The sequence below is a fragment of the Aplidium turbinatum genome, chromosome 8 (assembly GCF_918807975.1).
Source record: "Aplidium turbinatum chromosome 8, kaAplTurb1.1, whole genome shotgun sequence".
Lineage (NCBI taxonomy): Eukaryota > Metazoa > Chordata > Ascidiacea > Aplousobranchia > Polyclinidae > Aplidium > Aplidium turbinatum.
The window spans coordinates 22,541,608-22,568,220 of NC_137479.1; the positions used below are offsets into that span (position 1 = coordinate 22,541,608).

General features: G+C 37.3%; 2 protein-coding genes across 2 annotated transcripts in view; one reads left to right on the top strand and one right to left on the bottom strand.

Moving 5' to 3' along the window:
- LOC145776164 (carbohydrate sulfotransferase 11-like) overlaps positions 1 to 4,580 on the bottom strand; it is a 6,983-nt gene extending 2,403 nt beyond the window's left edge. Inside the window, exons 1-2 of the mRNA XM_082587565.1 lie at positions 4,449 to 4,580; positions 3,627 to 3,830 (exon numbers count right to left, since the gene is read on the bottom strand). Coding sequence (XP_082443691.1) covers positions 3,627 to 3,830; positions 4,449 to 4,580 — 336 coding nt within the window. The remainder of the gene's footprint in view (positions 1 to 3,626; positions 3,831 to 4,448) is intronic.
- A 10,302-nt stretch (positions 4,581 to 14,882) lies between these two features.
- On the top strand, positions 14,883 to 19,590 carry LOC145776165 (carbohydrate sulfotransferase 11-like). The gene is made up of 2 exons (XM_082587566.1): positions 14,883 to 15,194; positions 19,072 to 19,590. The coding sequence occupies exons 1-2, from the start codon at positions 14,883 to 14,885 to the stop codon at positions 19,588 to 19,590; spliced, it is 831 nt and encodes a 276-aa protein (XP_082443692.1).
- The last annotated feature ends 7,023 nt before the right edge of the window (positions 19,591 to 26,613 follow it).

Genomic DNA, 26,613 nt, shown 5'->3' on the forward strand with positions numbered 1-26,613 from the left:
TATTGTTTATTAAAAAACCCGGTGAATTTCTATCACAGGGATTTCTATATATATTTGAGTTAACTGAGCAGGCATAAAGAGCTCATACGATGTGGTCATGTAGACTCTTGACATAATCAGCGTAAAGAAAGCAAATGGATCAAGTATTACTAATGCTCATCGCTGTCACTCTCGATGTCATCGTCTGTAATTATGTGATTGCTGTATGGACACATGAACCAGTTTGGCATGGTCCACATCCAGCATGGTATGGTAGCACATATCTCCGGCAACTACAGTGAGGTGAACACGATTCGCAATTGCAGTGATCATTTTCAGTAGGTTGTCCGGGGCAGCTTTCATGTCCGTCATGATTGGAACCATCTGATTATTGTCTATTTTCCATCCCCAGTCTAGAGCATCCATACCATCGTCAGTAGCCTACCCATCCTGACCATAATCTGGTAGTAAACTCTGAGGCAGTGGAATTTGGTAAAGGATGATGTAGGTGGCAAACGTTCAGGGTGAACAAAGGATTTGGCTGTTTTAATTTTCTTGACCAATGTATTGTATCGCTGTGTTTCTAGGTTACTACTGCCATCGTTGCCAAACATAACGGTCATAGCTTTGTTTCCAAGATCCTTAATGATGTGGTCTGTCTGATTTGGGAGAATAAAGCAATTTGCACATTCTTTGATTATTGGTTGACTTTTCACTAGTTTCTTGAAAGCGTCTTCTTCCCGATACCAAATATCCTTGACGTTGAATCACAACCGGTGAATGCATGAATGAAGAGGAGCTGTAACCATAATTATGTCCTGTCCGATGATTGCTTTAAGTTTGTTGATGTCGTGTATCTTGGTTGCGTAAGCCTTTTCGGAGCGGAGGTAGAGGTCTTTAATGTCTGGGTCAGTGTCAGCATAGCGTAGTATCAATATTAAAAGGTCCGTGTCTTCACCAATTAAAGTCGTACTATGTCGATGAGGGCTGTCCATCTGCCGTCTTGACGATGTCAACATCTGCATCACCTGGAGCGTTCATCACATTGCAGCTTCTATTCCTCAGTTGAGCAGAAATTAATCCTTCCTTGTTGGAAACTCGAGGCAAGAACTGCTCCTTCTTTCCAATGAACTTGGTGTCTACAGAAAAGTGAACAACCGGGTGGACGTTCATGCCGCGTCTTTGATGGGTATTGTCTTTGATAGACGGACCACCATATCCATCAAAGACCACCGTTGCTAAGCGATAATGACGAATGGTAAAATCTGCATACGACTGTGCAGTGTGCAATAGACCCATAACTGTCTCCAGTTTCAATGGCACTCGATGCAACAAGAACCCTCCATCAAGGACGTAGTGATCGGTTTTCGAGGCAGATTCTTTCACTACTTCATAATCGGCTGACATCACACTGCTGGCATGTTCTGTGATGGCAGTAGCTATTTGAGGCTTATCTTCTGCAAGAAACAGGGTCTGGATGTTACGTGGCTGTCACAAGTAATACTCGTCTTTCTCTCAACTGGTCTGAGTTTTTGGGAAATGACAGCAACAAAACTGCGTTATATCAACTGGTTCAACAAGCTGTGATAACTTCAGTCGACCCAAACTTGTTTACGATTGTTGTAACATCGTTAAATACAGCTCTTAACAATCAAACATTGGACATGTCTGAGGTTTCCCCATGTGATCACGAAGAGGCAGACACCCGTATGTTTCTCCATGTGAAACATGGAAAATCCGATGCCATAGTCAAAACAGTAGGTAGCCTACTAATGTGGTAATTATTGCAATTTCGTGTTTTGACAAGTTAGAAATCTGTAAACTATGGGTTGAATTTGGAGTTGGAGAAAAAACTCGCTTCATTCCAATCCATGATATTGTTTCATCTTTACCTCAATCTCCGATGATTTGCGCTTCTTTACCTTTGTCTTATGCTATCACAATCTGTGATACTGTTTCGTCTTTGGAAAAAAAGGCTTGGGATTGTTGGATGCTTAATCTTACCGCAATGTGTGGCTTATTTAACTCTCTGAATTTCTCAAGCTCACCTAGTTCTATAAATGACATACAAAAGTATGTCGTAGCTCTTTATGGCAATGGTCCTACTATCACGGATGTAGACGAATGCCGTTATATGATGTTTACCAATGGTTGCACTATTGAAAAGCTGCCACCAACGTCAGCTGCTCTGATGCAACATACACGCAGAGCGATACATCAAGCTGAAATATGGAAATCAAGCCTCGTAAATGTTCAGCAACTACCTTCTCCTTTAGCTTGGGGTTGGAAACATAATGATGCAAATCAGCTTGTTCCGTTTTGTCAGTCTACTTGTGGCTCTCGATGTTCCTGTAAGAAAAAATCCATAAAATGCCACAAGTCTTTGTTCATGCGAGTACGAAACATGCAATTCGACCACAAAATATCCAATCCTCTCTGATGTTTCATCTTCAATCCACATTGACGTTTCATCTCCAATCCACACTGATCATTCAAGAAATGCTTTTGACTTTCTAAACTCTATCTTGTAACTTGAAAAAACTTGTCGTACACGAATTTTTTTTAACATCAAATTACGTATGGTAGGAATTTAACATCGAAAACCGCTAGTTTTTTCATCTTGAATTAACAGTGTTAAGACTCTGACATTGCATCATCTGGGGTCGTGTATTAATTTGATTTGTAGATCATAATTAGGCCTACATATTATTTTAAATTTTAAAGTGGCATGACCAAAAGGGAAATTCACCCCTGGTAGCTGCTCTTCTGGTTATTCCCTTGATGACGTCGTTATTGCGTCATACTGTACTGGAATTATTGTTATTGCTTGCAATTGTAAAATTTTAAGCATTTGTAAAACTTATAATGAGAGTATTTGATCGCTTTTTTCGGAATAAACTTACCTTTGGTTTCTGAATTTGAAGTTGTCTAGTTTTAATAATGTAATGATGACGTCATAAAAGATGCAATCATGACGAAACTACTTTTAGGAATTGTGAAATGGTTTTAGTAACCGGTACTCCAACTAAAACCAACAGCAAACGACCAAAATAGGTTAAAAAAGCAAAAAATATATGTGATGACGTCACAATCACGTCATCAATCAAATTATTTTGTGTTTATTTTGTCTCACTTATTTGTATGTGCTTTTTAAGTTAAAATATACAAAAATCAAATATGTAATTGCACAAAAATGACGTAAAAAGAGCTGAAACGTGATTTTTGGGGAAATCCCCGATTTGGGGGTGATCACGTGACCCAAAAAGTTGCGGCACCCACTAAAATCAAAGTTGGGTTGATCAACTGCAAAAATATGCAAAAAAACAACGTGTAACACGTTTAGCCTAAAGATTCCCCTAAGGGCCTGCACTATGATATAAAGAGTCACTATGCAAATCAAGCATGTGTTTCAAACTTTCTAAAAAATTGAACACCCAAACAATGGTCATCGTACGCCCCCATGGGGAAGCTTGGGGGGAATTTGCTTTCCCAAAATTTTATCTCACTCGAATGCCGAGAAACATTACTCTTTTATGTCGATACATTCTTGGACCTTTTTAAAACTCTTTAAAGGTCCTACTTTGAACGCAAGGAATTTTTAAATCTCATGTTGGTAGCCATATATGCTCTGAATGACTTTTACTTACTTTGAAAGATTCTCGCCATGTCTTCTTTGCAAGTGCGTTGTCGTTGATTGCTCCAAACGTCACGTGGTTTTGGGCAAATTCCATCACTTCTTTTCCGATAATTTTACCTTTCAAATACGACTCAACGGAGTAATAACCGTCCATCACAAGGATAGCTCTCAACCAACTGCTATATCCGCACTTCTGGATATGACAAACAGAAAGCTATAAATTGAAAAACAAAAAATATTTTGATCCCTGCACGTGCAGAAGAAAGCTGAGATGCATCAACTACAATTGTAATTGAATGTAATTAATTACAAGTTTTCGTGTAATTGTAATTGTAATTGAAACTTGTGTTGTTGTATAATGTATTGAATTTTTACAAAAATTAGTCTAAGTTACGATTACACTAGGTAAGTTGCACACATAGTAGGCTATACGATGTGGAATAGATGTGCCTTCGTGAAATTGCGCTTGTAAATGTAGGCAACTATGATGTGATATAAATGTAATTTCTTGTAGGCTACTATGGCGTCTTTATCATGATTGCAATTTACAAATTTCAAAACAATTCCAGACAGTCAATTTATCTGGTCCAGATCTTTATCAGATTGAGCACTGATCTGACCATTATCTTCACCAGATAAAGCGATTGTCTAGCACTCTAGCATGTAATGGTAAATGAAGAGTATTAAAAACGTTGTTTGTTTAATTGTAATGTAATTGAACTTGAAACTTATGTAATTGATCCAACTTTGATAGGAAGAAAAATTATTGATTTAATTGTAAATTTTCTTAATATTCCAACCATAGCAATCTAAAGGTCACCATGATACCAACCTTATACTTTTTAGAATAAAAATCATGCTTTGGCAAGTAAGAATTTGATTTTTCTTGATTCCCGTCAACGTTTGCTTTTCGCTGACAAACCATTTGAAAATTGTATTGTCTTTCTGTTTGGATCGCTTCCATTATTTTTGTGAAGTCATGTTTAAACTTAATTGAGCTCTGGAGAGTTGATGATACATCTTCATCTTTCACAGTTGTACTTGGAACTGAAATCGTGCTTGATTGCATTGGATTATAGTGAACATTCGTCAAATTTAATTGTGCCGGTTGGTGTCCCATTGCCTGAAATTTTTTAATCGATTTTCAATTAAATTTGCAATGTTCGACTCCAGCCACCCGCACTTGCTGTTGTTTCTCTGGGCAAGAAACTTTACGATAATTGCCTCTACCTAGTGATCGATTTCGAGTAATGGGTAGTACCAAATTTACGTCATAAGTAAAGTAGACAACCGGAAACAGACATTGCCGTCGGCTGCAGCGTGGGTCAGGTGTATGTCGGAAGGCGTACACCGATGCATAGCGCTCAAGTCCGCTTTCCCGCAATGCAGGATAAAGATAAACAAACAAACAAAGTTAGTTGAGGATTGGGGGGGATAAATCAACATTTAAAAAAAAAAAAAAATTAAATTTGCAAAATAATAATGTCGTCTGCTCATAACTTTAACCTTTTTTTACTGTCCTACTTGATTAAACACAAAGGTTAACATGTTTGAGATGTGACCAACCTTTTTGTTTAGTTTGACTTTGCAACTTGTTGTATGGTGGAAGAAATACGTTCCGCAGCAACCAATTAGTATTCCAATCAAGAAAGCTATTTTTCGACGCATTTCTTAGATATTGGCATCCTTTATTTGGTCTATTTAATCCAAAAATAAATGCCTTTAAACACCATAATTTTGAAGTTGCAGTTGGAAAGATTTTCCCATTTCCGAGTCGTTCCGAAACGTTTTTCTGAGTCGATATTTTTGGTTTAGCTCAATCTTGTATAGCCTTAAGATCTTTTCTGACTCCAAACTCAGCAGTGTTCACGGCTGATTAGGGGCCCACTCATTTTGGTCTGTTTAATGTTTTTGGCTGTTTACAAAATAGAATTCTGCTGCAGAAGCAAGATATTCAATAGCTTAAATTATGCAAGTCCGTATGTACTGCTTTCCAAACCCCCGGCTGGGGGCCCATGTCTGCCTAGAGCCATTATTTACTTAATATTTACTTCGTGCAGCGTTTTTCGAATATTGTAATTTTACATGTACCGGTGACATTTAATACGTAATTTTTTTTCCATTTTAGCAAAATTTTCTCGCTTGCTTTGCTCGCTTAATCACGTTATATTCATGTACCCAGCAAAATTAAGCATGCATATTGCATAGTTTCAACAGTGGATTAAGAGAATAAAAAGGACACCCCAGATAGATTTTCGAAGATCTAGACTGCTGAAAGGCTACACCACACTGGGCTATAGCCTATACACTTTCAACAAATAAATTGTTGAAATCCTTCTGTAATCGTGAATATTTTTTTTTTGAAATGGCGTGCTAACTTAAATTTCAAACCAAATCTTCTAATCTACCCCAATCCCATTTTTATTTTTTATAAATTTGGTTACATACCAAACGTGCGTCTTGATAATAAACAAACATTAGTGTTCTTAAAAATGCCTACCAAGTGACCAAAACAAGATTATATTTGTCAAAATTGTCTGGGGGCAAGCTTTCTAACTTATACACCCCTTTAACTTTTTTCAACTTCCTCAACTTTTTCCATAACCTCTACTATATTGTCAGCCTAGCCTAATAGGCTTAACTATTTTTTGATGGAAAAACTTAAGAGTTGTTTAGCCTAGGCCTACTCTTTGCTAAAATGGTAACTATGAATTTTTTCCTACACTGAAAGAGTTTATGATCCTAAATGCTTTCTTGTCTTATTTTTAAGCGCCATCACTAAACATAGGGGCCCAGCACCATTACATTTTGAAAAAGCCCGATATGGTTCTCACACGGCCCTGTAGTGTATAGCCTATGTCAGTGGTTCCCAACTCGTTTTTAAGGCGACCCATTTTTAAAAAAAATTCAGTTCGGTAAAATCTTGCGACCCAAGCAAATTGTCGTAGTATTTTAAAAGCCATACAAGATCGCGTTGCAAACAAACAGCACTACAAAAGCAGTGACTTTTTTCCGAAAATAATATGTTTATCAAATCGCTAATGAGATAGCTGGGCTTGCTTGCTGTCAGTGAATTTTTGAAATCAAGGCGTTATTTTGCTTAGGCATAGCCGCATGTCGGCTTTAACTTTCAGCCGTTTCGCTGGTTAGTTTTCAATACACACATGGCGCTAAATCCAGTCTCACAAAGCCAAGTTGTTGCAAATGGAATCTGTTTTTGAGTCACTAAATTTGAAACTGTGGGATACACTTTGTACATGGAAGCACAAAAGTGGATGTTTTTGCAGAATCTTTGGGGTATTTGTTTTTGAAGGACGAAAAAGAAATACGATTTGCTGCTTCTGTCGTTATGTCCAAAAACTGTTCTGCAACATGGATGGGAAGTTGAGGCAGATCTTTTCCAACAAATAGATCAATTATCCAATCATTTTGGCTTTTAAGTGTTAGAGATTCTCCATAGTAGTGAACAAACTTTTTGGCAAACTGTTCCAGGTGTTCAATTATGGTTTGCTTAATATCAACTTCCTTGCCACAAATATACTGCGTTAGCTGAGGAAATATATCGTAGCCTACTCATCTCTGGTGACATAACTTTTCCAGAATATGAGTTTTTTGTGGTAAGCAGAAACTTTTGCGTCGCGATCAATCACCGTAAAACCGTTGCCTTGCATAGATAAATTTAGAGAATTCAGAGAGTCAAATATAGCGGCAAGGTAAGCAACTTTTGCGTTGAAATCTTCTTGCAAAAACTTCTCGGCTAATCCCACACAGTTCTGTTGCCTCAGGAAGATAGCAATCTCCTCCCGCAAATCACAAACTCGCTTCAGGACACGACCTCGTGACAACCATCGCACTTCCGTGTGCAGCAGCAATGCTTGATAATTAGAATCCATGTCAGTGCACAAAGACGAAAACAAACGCCGATTTAGTGGATTGCTTTGATGAAGTTTATGCACTTCACAACATCATTCAACACTTCGTGCCGCTTTTTTACAGCAAAGGCCTCTCTGTGGAGAAAGCAATGAGTCCATACAGCACTTGGGGCTTTGTCTTTGATGCGTTGTACCACATCAGACTAGGTGTGGCCCAACGTGTGGAAAAATTTGTCATGGTTTGTGCTACATAGTGTTCGTGACATACAGTGCACGTTGCAATGTATATCCCGTAATTTTGGCAAGTTGATTTATGCTTGAGACTGAAATTTTTGTTGGGTTTACATTTAATAATAATATTAACAATAATAAAAACGAATACTGTTAAAACTTCTTGTACTACAATTATGCTACAAAGCTTTCCGATGTCTTAACATGAAACGATTCATGACTTGTGTTTATATTTTCCAGTTTTGCAATCGATCTCTTCACGTTTTAAAATTTTTTTTATTGTTATTTTTTCGTCCAAGATACAGTACAATATGCCTGAAAAACAAGCGACCCAAAAAAATAATCAGGCGACCCAACTTTGGGTCGCGACCCATGTGTTGGGAGCCACTGGCCTATGTTATTATTAAAACTACCATTTTTGCGGCTTACATATTGTACTACTCAAAAACGTGATCTTCGCTAGAAAAGTGTGATCAGTTCAGATTCAATATACCCTTGTGAGCTCCGCAATGCGCATTTTCCTCCCATCATGTTTCAGCCAACTACTTCACTTCGTTAACTGCACCATTACATGTTATTATAGCTCACAACGTAGACTAAGCCTAGATGCCAAATTCTAATGACAAGAAATGACTTCAGAAATTAATATTATTTTAGAGTAAAGCTAGATCTTTTGTTGTCTACCGATGTAGGCCACTAATTCAGTAAAGAACAAGAATAAGCTTTTACTATTAGTTTATCTATTTCATGATATTTGACTATAGTAGCTTCAGTAGACCTACAAATTTATTGAATACTCTTTTGGGTAATATATAAAATAGTTGCGTTTATTAAAAAAAAAAAAAACTGTTGTTGGCTGTTGCAATACAATTGTTCTCGGCTGCTTGACCTGTTGGCTTAAAATAATAAAAAACTTTGTTTTTTATAATACAAAGTCAATATTGAAACGTCTACAAAAAATGGTTTAAAACAAAATCAGGAAGTGCTCTGTTAGTAACTATTAGACCACTACACACTGTGCTATGCCAAATATGAACCTTTGAGCATGGTAAATAAAAGTAGGTTCGCTTGCATTAAGTTACAATTAATTTAAAAAAATTACATCTGTGTAGCCTACTGCAACCTTTTAGGCCAAATGATCTAACACGACTAAACAAACCGTATCAGTCATGTTACTACACTGTAAGATGAGTAAACTTTGATAGCCTCAGGATATATTTTCGGAACCGGCCAAGTTGGTATGTTCGCTTCTGTTCGTTTTGTGTGCAAAAACTTTTGTTTCCAGGGAATTAGTAGAGAAAGCTTTGACTCAGTAACAAGGCACTTTTCACCAATTACAGGACATTAAAAAAATAAATCGACAGAAATGCAGTTTTTGAAAGTGTCTAGCAATTCAGCAAATAGCTACGTTTGAAGAAACTTCTTAAAATTTTGCAGCTTGATGCGCGTAATGCATGCGTCTAATGACACATTGAGCCAAACAGCCAATAAAGTAGGCTGTCAATGCTGTTAAGGTCAATTATTGGTTAAATATACGAAACAGGTTTAAGAAAATAAAAGTTAAAGAAACATGTAGGCCTACACTCGAAAGATGCTATAAAATCAGTTTCAGTTGAAAACTAAGACCTTATTGCACCTAGAGTAGCAAGCTCAGTCAATTTTTAGTTAGCCCGAGTTTGGTTCAGTTCAATTCGGATTCAAACATTTTTGCAGAAGACTAAATGAGATGTTACCAGATTTTATTCTTCACGTGACATCAAACGAGGTATAGTTTCGGTGTGCACCTGCGGCAGAAAACAGCTTTGTCCGTTTTCCGGATTTTGCTCTACAGTATTTCGGTACCACAAACCTTGAGCAACGCATTCAGGACTGCTCTTGATTCAGCGGCACCTAGTGAATGGAACAATTAGCCGGCAACAAGACTTCAACATTCGCAAAACTTCACTCTGTCAATCTCGGTAACCAGCCCTGCGTCAAGAGCATATACAAGTATGCGAAACTACCAGGAATAACCTATCAAGGCTTTGTCAGTCCGAGGATAAAGATTCAAATCCAAACCAAACCATGACATCCCAGACAAAGAATCAGTCGTTTTTTATATTGATTCAGCAACTACAGTCATTGAATCACAGTAAAAAATGACTGGTTTGCTGTCTGGGATTGACATGTCATTAAGAGTTTAATTTAAAAAAATATCATTCAAAAAAACATTCGAGTTCAGTAGGGGGAAGGTGGGGTTAGTTGAGTCATGTTTCAGATTTTTCCTTATATTTTTTTACCTATTGTAGATACACCTATGAAACTCTAAGTGAAACAAAGGTAACGATGTATGCTTGCTACTATCCATTTATCAAAATGCTATCTCATGTTTAATTGCCATTCTTATTACCTCAAACATAGAGCACCGTTTGACTCAACCAACCCCGCAGGCAGGGTTAGTTGAGTCAGTGGGTGGGGTTAGTTGAGGCGCAATGGCATTCATGAGATGCATAACTTTTTGGGTCTATCTTGGGCACCGCTCCCATCTGGCACCTCTGATCTATACCATCAATGAACGTTTATTGTATTTAGGAGTGGGGAATAACCTACTTTGTACTGTAGGCCACAAAAATTATTAACAATACCAGGCGGGTTACATGGCCCCAAATTCGCCCGTTTCCACAGTCTTTCCCTGAAAAAAGAGTCTTCACTGCAACCAGACCCAAATTTTCCTCGGTTATTTTATCCTACTTTATGTCGTTTCTCTAAGAAAATAGAAATAGGTCTCTACCGCAACCAGACCCTAATTTCTCTCGATTTCGCCCTACTTCATGCCATTTCTCTAAAAAAAGTCTTCATGCCGCCTAGACCCAAATTTCACACATTCTATCGAAATTAGTGACGTTAAATCTAATACTTTTCATGCTTTTCCTGCGGGCCACATTGTATTGCTTCGCGAACCAAATTTGACAAAATTGGAAGTATTTCCATTGGAGACACGTAAGTGGTCTCTGAACTAGCTGAATTCCGAGCAGAAGTTACGCTAGAACAAGCTTGATGTGCAGCACTAATATTGGGTGTTTCGAAAGTTGCGGACAACTGATCCGTGTGTTCATTGATTTCTGAAGCACAGTTTTCAGCTTGAATCCCAACACGTAACTCTAAAGGTCGGTTGGTCATTTCTGATGGAGCAAAATCTATGTCAGTGAAAACGTCTCTGTACACAGGATATATCCCTGTTGTCTCAAAACCGGCAGCAATATTTTTGTGGGAAAAAGCATTTTCATAGGCTTGGTTTATAATGCCAGCCACATCATATAAACTACAAACCTTTCCAGGATTATTTATTTGCCAGGAACTCAATGCTCTGTTGTAGTAGGCCTTAAACGGGCCATACACAGCCCTGTCCAAAGGCTGTAATTAATGAGATGTGTGAGGGGGTAAACCTAAACAGAAAAGTAGGCCTAATGGATAATTTTAATCACATAATAGCTCATTTTGTCCAAGTAACTGATTTAATAATGCACGTTTAGCAATTCAAATTCAGAAGTAAGATTTCAGCTGAGGTAGGGTTAGTTGAGTCACTGCCTCAACTAGCCTTGCAGCTATTGACTCAACCAACCCCAATCCTTCCTCGTGACAATTATTGAACATATTATCTATACGTAAAGCTTTATCGGTCTTACACAAATGTACGATGCTTATGATAGCTATAAACTATATGAAACTTTGACGCTATCTTTGCTTACGCCTAGCATAGCTTCAGCATCCCAATCAACTTTGAGCTGAAAATATTTACATTTTAGTCCAAAAAATGGCATTTTGCTGACTGTATAACCTGTATAACTTGCACGGCTGCTAAAGCAAGATGGACTCAGTTACCCATAATGCTTATTGTTTCTAGCAATTAATCTTCACGAAGTCATGCTTGGTTAGTCAGAAAACAATGGTGACTCAACTAACCCACTGACTCAACTAACACCACCTTCCCCTAAGGCTTTTATCATGAGTATCAAGGTTGCCTGAACGTTAGTTGTAGAATTTGTGATATAAATTGTTTTTGCACTGGATTGGATCATCGGACCTGGTCTTGTACTTGTCAGATCAAAACTGGATCAGGATCCTGAAAAAGGTGGATCCGAACATCTTTGGAGGCTATAATGAAATCAAATATTATTTTCTTTGCTGGAGCAACACTGGGATACTTTTGTATCTACGTGCATTTCATAGTACCGTTTTCTCACAAGGTAAGATTACTGTATAATGCACAAAGAAGTACCGTAGTTGCTTTATGAAAACCACAATGAATTTCCAATCTGTCAGCCTTTTGATATGAGGAGTAAAATAAACGTTTCAAAAAATTAGCTTCCGTTTTATTGTCTTGCATTGTACAACTAGTGGCGTTGGAAACAAATTTTGTTTGAACAAAACATACTTCTTTACAAGAAACATCATTCGAGACAAAATTTCATTTAAATAACCTTTCATCATGTTTGTGATTCCGCTTCGATAGCGTAGTTGGCGCCTGACTTTATGAACGAAGCAACACCAAGATGATACTCTTGTGATGTGCGTTTGCCAACGCATTTCAAGGACTGCTCTCCATTCAGTGGCACCTAATAGGTGGAGTAATTCACAGACAACACTTCAGCAACAAGCGCTAACTTCACTCTGGCAATCTCTGTGACCAGGCTTGTGCCAGTGTTTCAAATCCTCTACAACAGGGTCACCAAACTACGGCCCGCGGCCAGAACCGGCACGCGAACTGATTTCATCCGGCCCGCCACGTGCTGCGGAAATAACAGCTGCACTATACCTGTTAAGGAAAAAAATTACCAAACTTTTTGTAAAGGACTGACGTTGCTGTTGAGCTACACGCAACCTGCTAATGATTTTTCCATATTATTTTCTTCTTATGAAACAATTCTGGCAAATAGCAATATTAGTTGCCTATGCCTATCACAAATTATTCGAAGTTCTACAAATTATTATAGATTCTAAAACTAAAATAAGAATGTTTTTATAATTAATACTTTTTCTATAATACCGGTAATAGGAAAACTGCCAGACACTGTTATAAATTCTGTACATGTGCTTCCCTTGGCATTAGCAACCGTCTTTGGTTTTGCCTTTTTGTGTACTGTAATAGAGACTTCTTTAATAAAAGTAATTTGCGTTCTTCTGGTGACTATTTACTAGGTTACCTCCTGATGTTAAAGATGATAACTAGCTTTTGTATTTCCGACGTTTCGTCAGTCAGCACGACTGACTTTATCAAGGTGGCTAAAACAGGTTAACACAACCTGTTCAGCAACGATGGCACAACACAAAAACGTACTGATAAAATGAATAAAGTAAGCAGCAAGAATCAGAATTAAAACACGCAACAAGACACCTAGAGGTTAAACTGAATGCAGTGAATGCCTAAAACCAGTAGGCTGCTTTCCAACAGCGTAAATTTATCTATCTATTGGGCCACCGTCAAGAAACATTGAAAAGTCATCAGACAAGACAGAAACCAAGGGAATTGGCAATAACAATGATAGAGAAGACGCACTGAGAATGGAAAAGGTGAAGTTAAAGTTAAAGTAATTTTTTGTACACAGAGGGAAAATTCTGACCATCTTTCTGGTTGAGAGCATGTTGTGCTTTCTGGTTTATGTACCACTTTTCTGTAAATAATCTTTTTGTGTAATCCTTTTCAGTTTTAAGAATGGTAGCGTTGGTCCAAGTAATTTTATGGTCTGAATTTATAGAATGTTTGCAAAGAGCGGAATGCTCCGGACGTTGAAATTTAATAGCTCTTTGGTGCTCGTTGATTCTAGATTTAAGGTCACGTTTTGTCTGTCCAATGTAGATTAAATCACAGTCATGACACGGAACTTGGTAGATCAATCCAGAAACTTCACCTTCTTTCACTGCATTCAGTTTAACCTCTAGGTGTCTTGTTGCGTGTTTTAATTCTGATTCTTGCTGCTTACTTTATTCATTTTATCAGTACGTTTTTGTGTTGTGCCATCGTTGCTGAACAGGTTGTGTTAACCTGTTTTAGCCACCTTGATAAAGTCAGTCGTGCTGACTGACGAAACGTCGGAAATACAAAAGCTAGTTATCATCTTTAACATCAGGAGGTAACCTAGTAAATAGTCACCAGAAGAACGCAAATTACTTTTATTATAAAATGCCTGGTGAACAGTCTCTCTCTGTTTTTAGAGACTTCTTTGTTAAAATTGTTCGTTCTTATAGTTTGTTGTTGTATGTTGAATTTGTACATTTTTCCACCAGGCAGCCTACATGTTGGTGTTCTGTTTTTATCATTAGGCCACCAAAAACGGGGACAGCCTAGGCAAAATTTGGAAAGATGTAGCCTAATGTTTTTTTCAAGAGCGCGATGCCCTGTAGTGTATCACAGCAAGGGATAACTTTACCAGCAACCTTTCGATTTTCATCACGACTTCGCTATTCCACCGCTGGCTTTGTTATTTATTGTGCTCAATTCAAGTCAATGGAGATTCTAAATAGTTGTAGCCTATATCTTTTCGCAATTTGCATCCGGCCCGCAGCTGTTAATCTCGCAGCAATCCGGCCTTCAGAGAGAAAAGTTTGGTGACCCCTGCTCTACAAGTATGCAAAACTTTCAAGATTTAGCTCTGCAAGAAACTTTCCCAGTCCGAGGGTAAAGATTCCTCATCAATCTATCAACGCTTTCATGCCATAATAATAATTTAGCTTATTAAATCTTCGCACATCGTGACATCCAGTCGAGCGGCACGATTTAAGTTTTCTGAGTCTGCCTTTGTTTCGTCATGAATGCATAGCAAAAAGAAATTTCTTCGATTTCCCAAAGACTCAAACACAAAGAAATATAACGTGTAAACAAAACACAATTTTGTTTAAAAATATGAAAAAATATTTTAATGTAAAGTTTTAAACAACCCCCTATGCTTTTTGGTTCATATGGTAGGCTACTAGTTCGTTTGCTTTGTGGTAATGGTATTGTTTTTGGTGGCCGCTCAGAGTTTCATCAAACCTGAAAACCATCATCTTAAATACTTTCATTGACTATCATTTACTGCTTTCTGTAGTGTAATGCTTCCCATGGAAATTATCAAATAGCGGATTTCACCTTGATACAAACTAAATTATTAGGCATTCATTGAAATGCATGACTGGAGTCAGTTACAATGTATCAACTGTTTCAGATCAAGCACACCCACTCAGCGCAGCAAGAAAGCCTTCACAACAATTTGCTTCGGAATACATTTTTTACTAAAAACTTTGACAATGTTTTACCTGAATTTAACACAACTTCAACGATCTTACCACAAAATGCAAAGTACTATCAACCCAATTTCACTGCCATGATGAGGAACATTCAAAAGGAGAGGTTGTACAATGTAAAGCAGGCATGCAGTGATATTGTGCAAGTCGAGTCGTATGTGAGATACAAGAAAATGGCTTTTCCACCTCACAATTTCTACACAAAGACTTATAATGTAAGTAGTGCACCAACATATGTCCGAGCTTGAACATATAATATTAACACAGAGACTTCAAAAGATTTGCAGTTTGTGACTTAAAATTGATCGTAAAGCCTTTTGAATGAACCGCCAAAGATACGTTGACTTGATATTTTTAAATATTTGCACTAAATGTACTTTTGATTCGCTACCATTCTGCATCAATCATAAGTAGCCTACTTGTGATGTTAAAAGGAGTTTATTGCTTTTTATTAAGGCTAGATGTCAGGTGAAGACTTATCATTAGTCAAAGTTGATCTTAACATAAGTTTTGTCGCTGCTATAAAAGTCTAAAACTCTATTGATTACAAGTGCTTAGAACCCTTACTGGATATTGTAAAAATACAATAAAACTCTATCAGAAACAGTTGAATAGAAACATTTTGTTATTTTCTTGCTTTATTTTTCCATTTCGATACATTATTTCATTAGTCTATTTCTTTGTTGTTGTATGATGGTGGTAGGTAACTTCGTTGACTCTGGGATCTTTTGTCCCTATCCTTGAAGGAATATCAGCATCATTGACTGTACTACCCATTTTCAATTCAGTTCAATTTCAATCTGCAAGCATCAAAGCCAAAAACATGCTAAACATAGCAAAAGTCTAGAAAACAGCAGAAGCGACAAAAAAACGTTACAAAGTGATTGAAACGAAATAAGGATAATAAGTGTAAAATTTGGCACGGTTGCTATACCTTATCATAATGACTTATATGCTACATTTTTATCTGGAAAATGTAGCCTACTGTTGGATAAAATAAACCATGTCCCTCACCCTCCAAGCAACGTGACTTTTGTCCTCATCTATTCCCTTCCACCATCGGTCTTCAAAGCCACATTCGACATTTCCATCCTTTTTGAAGACAAAACCAATGCTCGGACATGAGCGGTTGCCGACGACGACCTTTAGGCTACATTATTGGAAAAATGAAAAATTCTGAAATTTTGTAAAATAAAGCAAAAATTAACTATAGCTTTTGAAAAGATCTATAGAACTCCACAGCAAGTTTTCACAAACTAACCACTTTTCAAAGGCCACGTGCCACACTATTGTAATGCACTGTCCGCCCAGTTAGCTCAGTGGTTACGCGCCCGGCTCAAGATCACGCGGCGCTGGTTCGACTCGGATGTGCGCTTGAGCAACGCATTTTAGGACTGCTCTCCATTCAGCGGCACCTACCGAATGGAATAATTTCCCGGCAACAACACTTCTTCAATCGGAAAACTTCACTCTGCCAATCTCGGTAACTGGTCCTGCTTCTAAAACCTCTACAAGCATGCGAAACTACCAGGAATAACCTATCAAAGCTTGTCAGTTGGAGGATAAAGATTCAAAAACCAACCAATCACGTAATTAAAGGTCGAGAGATTGTGGATTAAACTCTATTGAAGCAATAAGCTAATGAGTGAGATCAATTAATTCATGTGGTAAAACAAACAAGATTGTATTTCTTAACACGAAATGAATGCCTAGAGACCTAGATCATCCGCTTTGTGTTACATACATGGGCGATTTTTTTTTTGGAAGTTGTTGTACTTTCTAAAAGCATGTAGACTTACATTTGTTAAAGCCAGTAAGCCACATATATAGCTTAATCGGTTTTGATACAAATAAAATTATAAACTATAAAAACGTTTTAAAAAAAAACTTATTTTATTCAGTTCTCTGTATGCTACATACAAAAGTGTGGCTACAGCAGTTGGTATGCAGCATTTTTGACAATGAACAATTTGATCTCAGTGGACGCTATGTTGCATTCTTCTTTCGATGCAGCAACAGCTATGAAGTTGGCAAGCAAAAATGCCTCTTTAAATCCATTGGATCCAACAGAAGCAGATTTACCGGTGTGGTCCAAGTCATTCAAGGTACCGTACAAAATGTTACGTCTAGCTTTACAACATAATCTAGAAAATAAAGTCACGTTTACTGAAAGCTACCTTTTACAAAATGTGCCACTCTAATTAGTTTAAATTTGAAACGTTACTTTCACTCGCATTTTTTTCTCCACAGAACGCGCTTGTCCAATTTGTGTCAACGTGTTCTACTAATGTCACAAAACACTCATACCATTCGTTTGCAATTCTCTGGTAGTTTCATATACTTGTAGAGGCCTTTGACGCTGAGCCGGTTACCGAAATTTGCAGAGTGAAGTTTGAGATTGTTAAAATGTTGTTGCTGGGGAATTTTTCCTTCCAATAGCTGCTGTTGAATGGAGAGCAGTCCTGAAACACGCGAAATTCATCCTTTTTTTAATTTTCTGGGGGCGGCCCCCAGATTCCTTCTGGGTGCTTCGCTTTCGTCAACTTGTTGCCGAGTTCACTGACACGTGCAGTAATGCTTATTGCTCCCCCTCCAACAGTTTGTACTGGCTACGCTCCTAATCAATACAATGATAAAAGTAAGTTAGCCTATTTCATAATGGATCTTAATGCTATCGTAGAAAAAGTTAGAAACAAAGCAATAACACAGTTGCCATGTGCACTACACATCAAAAACGTTAACAAAGAGTTGGGAGGTCTGAAGCCCCCACCCCCAACTGCTACAACAATCTCAGGTAATATTGCCTCTCCAGTGGAAATCTGTTGAAAGAAGTTCTGCACCTATCTCATGCATTCGCGTATCAATTGTTATATAGAGTCAACCATGGCTATCCAAAGGTAGGGTTCGATTTGTCACATTTTGCAGAGTTTTCCAGATTTTGTCAACTTTTGGCAACTATTTGAATGAATTTTTCTAAAAATTATACTTTTTACACCCTCTTTAATGTCTTCTCCAGGTGACATGATGGGTTTTAACATCATCAGATGTAGAAAAACAAAGATAATTTGATTTCAGAAATATCCATCAGACTGTTAATTTCTCAATAACAGTCTGATTGAGCGGTTTTCAAAAACCCAAACTGGGGGTCGCCTAACGAACTTCAGGGGTCGCAGAAAATGTACCAATTTGCACAAGGTACTACAGATTAACACTTTTGTGCGAGATGCTGTGACGGTTATTAACTTTAGTCGCGTACTCAATAGGGTACTGGCTACCCCATGGCAACCTAAAGATGCCGAATTTTTGAAAATTTATGAGGTGAAACGGAATCGGAGTTAAAAACTCTTTCACTACATTGTGAAGTGAGGTGACTTTCAAAAGTCAAAGCTTTAAAATGGGTAGCCAATTAACGCTGAAAACCGAAATCGTGATTTTTCCAACAGAATAAAATTCAGTCTTGGTCCACCATTTTCGCAATGACATCTAGCTTTTGGAATTATGCCAAATGTCAGATTTGCTTGAAAAACTAAACGATTTTAATTTGTCCCTCCGAGGAGAAAACATCAATATTTTGCATGGAAATCTAAAATTGATGCGTTCATCAAAAAACTGAACATCTGGAAACCAAAATTTCAAAATGATTTATTTGAAATATTTTCACTTCGCCTACCATTCCAACCTAAGCAACATTGAAACCGCCTTGAGACCAGCTTTAACTAACATTGAGCCACGGGTGGACTTGTTTTGTAGCAGAAAGCAGTCACACCCATCACAATGAATAAATGTGTTTGCTTTTTTGTTGTACCCATAGGCTTCGTTGTGATGGTCAGAAATAAATAAAAAATAAAAACAAACTGAACTGAGTACCGGTAAAGTGTTTTTGGTTTTCGTTAGATTTAACCTTCTAAATAAGTATCACAAATGTATATTTCGCTCCGTTCGTCGTTTTAATCGTAAGGGGCCGGGAAGCATTTTAGGAAATTAAATGGGGTCGCGAGCAAAAAAGTTTGTGAAGCCCTGGGTTAAACGATTTATATATTGTAACTGACATTTTATATATTGTAACCAACATTGCAACCTTTTCTTTCATAGATCATTCTTGTTAGAAATCCATTTGATCGTCTTGTTTCCGCATACTACGATAAATTGTTGACCACTTCACAAGGATTTTCACGATACTATGAACCGATTTCAAGAAGCATCAATCGACAATACAAATCAATGCGACATAAGACTGAAGATAGATACAGACCAGACGATGGAACTGCGACGTTTGAGGATTTTGTCAATTTCCTTTTGTACAATAGAACTCATTTCACTTATGACTTCCATTGGCAATTGTTCAACCACACTTGTGAACCTTGCCGCTTCAACTACGATTACATCGCCAAGTTTGAAACACTTCATGATGATATGAAATATTTGAAAGACAAGTTCGGCGTATCAGACTACCACAGAAAAGCATTTTTTCCTCTAGATTCTTATAAAACTGATCCCAACAAAACAAGACGAGAATTTGAAAAAATTCCTTCATATATAACACAAAAGTTATATGAAAAATATGCATACGATTTTGAATTATTTGGATACGAACGTCCAACATGGGTGTAGAAAAAAGGTTCAATCTTTTGCAATGCTTAGGCCTACTTTGACATTATAGCCTACAAATACGCTTTCCTGTAAATAATCTTTATCAGTTAGCACTATTTCCTGCAAGCAGCAATGCCATCGAATTTAATTACATTTGCTGTTTAATTAAACGTATTCTTCGATTTCTACTCTTCCTACTGGAACATCTATGGGAAGTCTATTGGGAAGTCTGGAGAGAAGCCCTCCCCCCCCCCCCCAACTCTAGCTGCTACAACAATCACAGATGATATTGCCTCTCCAGTGAAATGCCTACAGCCTACGCCTCAACAATTTCACAAAGGACTTTCTTGAAATTGATGTGTCAGCAAAAATGTTATGAACATGCAAGCTGTAGACTATCCAAAAATTAAAACTCTAAAATGATTTTATATTAATTAAAACAATTTGTATAAAACCTTTAAAAACTTTGTAACATTAATCCGACCTTCTCTGTAATTTATTGGCACTTGACACATTGTTTATAACATACTACCAGGGATGTGGGGTCGCGCCAAAGATATAACTTACGACTCCGAATCCTCGGTTGATAACTGGCCTACTCCGACCAGAGATGATCTGAGTCTAGATTTTCAAGTTCCGCATCCGTTCCGCCTCCGAGGTAAACTCACTCCACGTCCGCTCCGCATCCTGTTGTTGCTTAGCCTACCTTAAGCTTTTCTTTTGTTGTTCATAAGCCTAGTTGGGCTGTATGAAGCAAAACTAGGCTACCATCAAACCAGACAAACCACCCGTTTGAACAACTGGTTACTTTTCACTAGAGGCTAATCTACTTTTTATTAGGTTAGAGTTCGTAAATTAGAACTACTAGGTTTAAATTTAACATAACCAACTTCACTCTTCAATGAGATTTGATTTGGTGAGTCGTCTATTGCTTTTATGTTAATAAGTTTTTAACACAAAATCTTGTTTCATTTCGACGGAAAAATTGTTGTCTTCCATTTTGAAATCGTAGCAATTTGATTTTATTATGCGCTTGAAAAAATATGAAATACAGGAGAGTGTTATAACGCAAAAAGAGTCATGAAGCGCAAATTCAGCAAGCTTGCATATTGACGTGCTTGGTCAAGATATATGAACTATAGTTTCGAGTGGAATTCAAAATGTACGCGTGTATTTTAAAATTTTAGTTCATTTTTGTTACATCATTCCTTTGCACTGATTTTCTTTTCAAGTTGAACTTCTCAAACGAAATAAAGTCCTTTGCCCGATTTGCTTCAATCGTCTCTAGCTTATGACGAGTTTACCACGTTTCAGCAAAAACAATCAATTTTTTTTCAACAAACCGGACCTTTAGTAAAATAGTGGATCACTGCGGTCCAAATTAATTTTGTCCGTGGTTATTTGTTGATTTGTTTGAGAGTCAATGACGATGCTGATTCAATTGCTGACGCTAGATTTGTAAGTGTTCAATGAGCGATCTTGCATCTAAAGTCCTTGGTCAAGATGCTGTACATGGACTATATTTTCAATTAGGGGTATTTCAAGCAAAACACGGTTCGGCTTGTTTACAAATTCTGCTTGTGACCTAATTCATTTTGCACTCATTTTCGTTTTGAATTAAACTTTTCAAAAGAAAAAAGTACTTTGATCGGTTTACTTCAAACAACTTAGATTATAGCAATTTGAGCACGTTTCACCAAAAGCGGACAAATTTGTTTTCAACAAAATAAGCCTATTGCAAAATTGTAGCCTACACCAGTAGCCTATAGACCTACGGTGCAGTAATTTTGTTCGTGATTATTAGAAGATTTGTATGTGAGCCAATGACGATGCTGGGTCATTATTATTGATGCTAAATCCAACAGCAAAAGTGTAAGACTTTGAGATATTTGTAGAAACTTTTATCATTATTGACCTAATTTGTTCTGACGTAGAATAACAGTAAATCATTGCAATAAGTACTAGGCTATAATGTAAACTTAACGTCTCCCAAAATTTTTTCTTAGCGTAGGCCTATAGTTTCATTCGTTTTTTTGCAACCCTCTACTAATGAAATCTTTCTATGGCGGACATATGTCTAATGGCAGGTTGAATAGGCCTACCATATTTTCATGGCCTAAATAATAATAATAATTTATTTGCATCAGACAAAGCTGTCCATATCCAAAACAAAACAACAAAATAATACACAAACTGCAAATGCACAAATAACGAACAACAACAACGAAATAACATCAAAAAATAACAAAATAATACACAAACTGCAAATGCACAAAATCTCAATAAATAGGCTAGGCCTATCTACTGTTACAAGTTTATAGACAATGGTACGGTAGCGTTACAAGTTAGAAGAACTGAAAGTATTGAGAACGATAAAAACAATCAGATGACATGGCAGCCATCAAAACTAGATAATAGCATACATAGAATTATTATAATGAAGACGGTAATTTGATATACGATGGCAATCAGACCTCATCAGGGAGGCAACAATAGAGTTAGACGATACTTCGCATCTTCCAACAAAAGAAAAAACATATTTACGAAGTAATGCATCAAATGTTATGATGTTACACAAGACTTGATGTTCACGTACGCTATAGTGTTTAGGCAAATTGTGTATAATTCTAAACGCATTATTGAAGGCAACACGCAGACGATTAATGTCACGTTGATGATAATTTTCCCACAGATGACATGCATACATTGGAGTACAATAAGAACGGAATAGAACATTTTTAATATCACTGGAGCACTTGTAAAATTTTGATTTTAATTTGTTGGCAGAACAGTAGATTGATCGCACTTGTCGATTTATATCCTTGTCGTCACACATTGCCGTGTCAAGAAAAACACCCAAATATTTGACACTGTCTACGAATTTGATCTCACTTCCATTGAGCCGTACAATTGGATTCAAATTTAACTTTAAGTGTTTGGTTTGGAAGTACATAGCAAATGACTTTTTGCAGTTAAAAATGACATCGTTAGAAAGCGCATAATCTTCACACACATTCAAGATACTCTGCAGACCATGCACACTTGGAGAAATACAACAAATATCATCAGCAAACATGAGATGATTAACAAGTTTATTACCTATGTAACAGCCTGCCTTGGTTTTGCTTAACACAGTCGATAGATCATCCATATACACGGCAAATAAGTAAGGACTGAGAACACCACCCTGTTTGACACCATTGCTGACAGAAAAAGACTGTGAATAATGACAACCCCAGCGTATGTACATCCGCTGATGGGTATACCAATAAACTATTAGACGAACAAGGCACATCGGCACTCCTCGTTGAATTAGTTTCTTGAATAGGAGGTTGTGGTTTACCCTATCAAATGCTTTCGAAGCATCTAAGAATACAGAAAAAACAGGACTTCCACGTTTTCTGTAGTAAGACACAGCTTGCTTAAGTACAAAAATGCACATATCTGTGCTATGCTTAGGTTTAAAGCCAAATTGATTATCGTTTGTTGTGAGATAGTCATTAATAAAAAAAAGTACAACATGTTCAAATAGTTTAGAAATGACAGTAGCAAGAGCAATAGGTCTGTAGTTTGCGATGTCTCTAACGTCACCAGATTTGTTTTTAACAATGGGAACTAATTCAGTTTTAAGACAAGCATTTGGCACATACCCATGAACAAGGCACCTATTAAAAAATGATGAAAGATATACACTGATACTGGAATCTGCATAAGCAATGTGCTCAGAAGATATTTTATCACAACCAACAGAGCAATTTAATGGCAATTTATGAAGCAAAGAAGAAACTGTGTCAGCAGAGGTCAGAAATTGATTAGTATTGTGATAGCCATGTATATCATTTAAGTGAGATGAAACAAATTCTTCATTGACAACTTTTTTACCAGTCGAGTTTAGCAATTGATTAAAGTGACACATCCACATGTTCGAAATGTTTTTACTTCCAACAGCACTTCCGACAGAGGTAGGTAATGAACATCTTTGTGATCCAGACTGTCTAATTTTATCCCAAAGTGTTTTAAACGAGGAGTCTGCATGAAATGCTTTGGCAATGGCATCTGCTTCATGCTGATCTCTGTTACTTTTGCACTTTCGTAGAGAAGATTTGAATATTTTACGAGTAGCAGACATGGCCTTGTGTATGCTGCCAGTTTTAGGTTTGCCACCTTCAACCCAGTCCAGGTACTTAGCTCTGGCTTGCTTGTGGAGAGACTTGACAGTATTGTTCCAACCAGGAGTTGAATAAGTAGATATTTTCTTGTTTTTAACTAAAAGAACTTTTCTTGAGGCATCTAGGAGGACCTCTACGATACTGTCATAAAACTTGCCAATCTCCTTTAAATGAGATTTATCACAGCAGAGATAGTTTTGACATATGACAGAATCAGCTTGCAAAGAAATATGAGCTAACCTGTGTTTGGTTTCTTGAGCATAGCGTTCTAATTGCAGCTGAGATGCTGCTTTCCAAGAGAAAGTATTTGAATTGGTATATTTGGGATCAATGAAATCCAATTTTGGAAGCGACTTACAGTTGAAATTAACCGATAAGGGTCGATGGTCAGATATAATATAGTCATTGAGAACTTCTACCTTACAGATGGATTGGTGTAGAGCGGTGGAAGTGACACAATGGTCAATCCAGCTAATCCAGCTAAAAAGAGGACACCTTTCGACAGCAAGTAGAATTTTAATTGACTGAACGTTCAACTTATTTTTTCCCATTTTTAGTGCTTCCTTAAAGACGACAAATGATTTTATACTATTAAGAGTCAGCAAAAAAGTGAAAAAAATACCTAATTTTTAGACAGTTTCAGTCACAGCAATGATTTCAAAAATCTGCAAAATGTGACAAATCAAGCACGATCTCCAGGTAGCCAAGTCTTAACGTTTTTCAACAAGGAATGGTAAACCTTAACGAAATTGTTCATTAGGGTGGCTCGTTTTTAAAGTTTTTTTTTAAATCTCTCAGGATAGCTGGGAAATGGTGCCAATGGGTGGGAAAACAATCATGACAAAATTTGAGATTCGTAACAAATTGTCTTTAGCCTCCTCATGGGGCCCAAAAATCAAAAATGGGGTCAAAAACGAAATTTGTTCAACAATATTTTTAGTTTGGGTAGATACAATATTGTTTAGATATATCTAATTAACCTAAAAAAAAAATTGAAGTCATTTGAATTATTCCTTCAGCTTCCTCACAGCTTCTGAAAATTTCCATTTTGCTGAAAATTTCGCATTTTTGTTTGTAGTTACATAACTACAAACTTCGTCAGTGACGTAAATTCAAATAAAAGACGTAACTTTTTCCTACCAGATTAACCCAATTTCATTAAAAAATGACACAACAGCTCAGGGCAGGTCTATAAAGAGAAATACAATGACATTTTATAGTTGGCAAAATGTCTAACGCAATTATGTATTATGTAACCACAAACAAAATGCGAAATTTTCAGCAAAATCGAAATTTCGTCTCCCACGTGTATTTAAATTGTCCTTGTAGCTAAGCTTCTCTTACTCGTGGGAGACCCCAAAGTTTATCCGCTCTGCCTATGGGCAGACCGGGTATAGAAGTCAAAAGTACCTGTATTACGGTCACGTGATAGAGACGTGAGCACTGTCCGGCTTTAAAACTTCTGCCGGTACCAGTCGTCCCACACGACGGGCCGCCCAGCCCGTCGTGAGCTGACCTTTTTGCGTTTGCGGAAAGCTAAGCCCGTCTCCCTGGCCCGTTCCGCCATTCTAAGTTTTGCGGACGAGTCGCACAAAATTTTCGATCCACACTTTCCTTCCACATGTACTTTAACTCCCCAGCCTGGCCCCCGCGACCTAAGCGGGTGGACTTCCCTTTCGGGTGCATCGCCACCCCATAATCACGCCGCTCCTCGCCTCCGCGGGACGTGGCAGGCTGGTTCTTTAAAGTCTCTGACCTGGCTATGTTTATTGTGTTCTTCTCGCCGTGTCAATTATTTTGTACTCATGCGTTGTTGATCAAAATAAAACAGTTCATCACCGAAATAGTTCAAATGACTCCAATTTGTTTTCTTAGGTTAATTAGATATATCTAAACAATATTGTATCTACCCAAACTAAAAATATTTTTGGAAAAAATTTCGTTTTTGACCCCATTTTTCGATTTTTGGGCCACATGAGGAGGCTGAAGACAATTTGTTACGAATCTCAAATTTTGCCATGAGCGTTTTCTCACTCATTGGCACCATTTCTCCACTACCCAGAAAGAATTTAAAAAAAAAGTTCAAAAACGAGCCACCCTAGGCTACTATCCATGCCACGATTTCTTTTGCTGTAGGTTAGGTGTTACACACATTGCACGTTTAGACGTTCGTTTCGATTTGTTTCAAGCAACAAACCAACCAAACTGAGTTGGTAATCAACAACGTCTACAAGCGTTGTATCAATATAAAACGTATTAGCTAAAAAAAAAAATTTTTTGTGAAAGTGTGAGTATGGCCTTTAAAATGTTAATATCTTATAGTGAACCAGGTAATAAACGTTCAACAGCAGTTTCATAAAATTCGACAATTTTCTGTAGAATTTTTAAATCAAAATGCTACACTGGTAGGCCTATACAATATGTTTAGAAAACAAATAACCTACAAAGCCGTCGCTGAAACGTCATCAAGCAATATAATCCCGTTGAAAATATAAGCATGAAAACCCAATCTGTCAAAAAAGAGGACATTTGAGCATTTTTTAGTGTCCTCGGAGAACAATTCATTTTTCTTGAAAAAAGAGGACGTATGGTACACCTAAGGTTGAATGCTCGGTAGCCTACTTCACCTTCGTGACTACACAATAGGAACTGTATTTCAGTTCAGTTCAGTTGTTTTTATTTCTGACCATCATATCAAAAACAATACACGTCAACATAGCAAAGGTCGAGAAAAAAGTAAAAGCGACAAAACGCGAACGTTAACACGTGCTTGTAACCGAAGTAAGTTATTGAGTTGAAAAAAATTTGGCACGGTTGCAACACCTTCAGAAAAATTTAAGATGTAATGGGAAAAAAAAAATGTTACAAAAAAAAA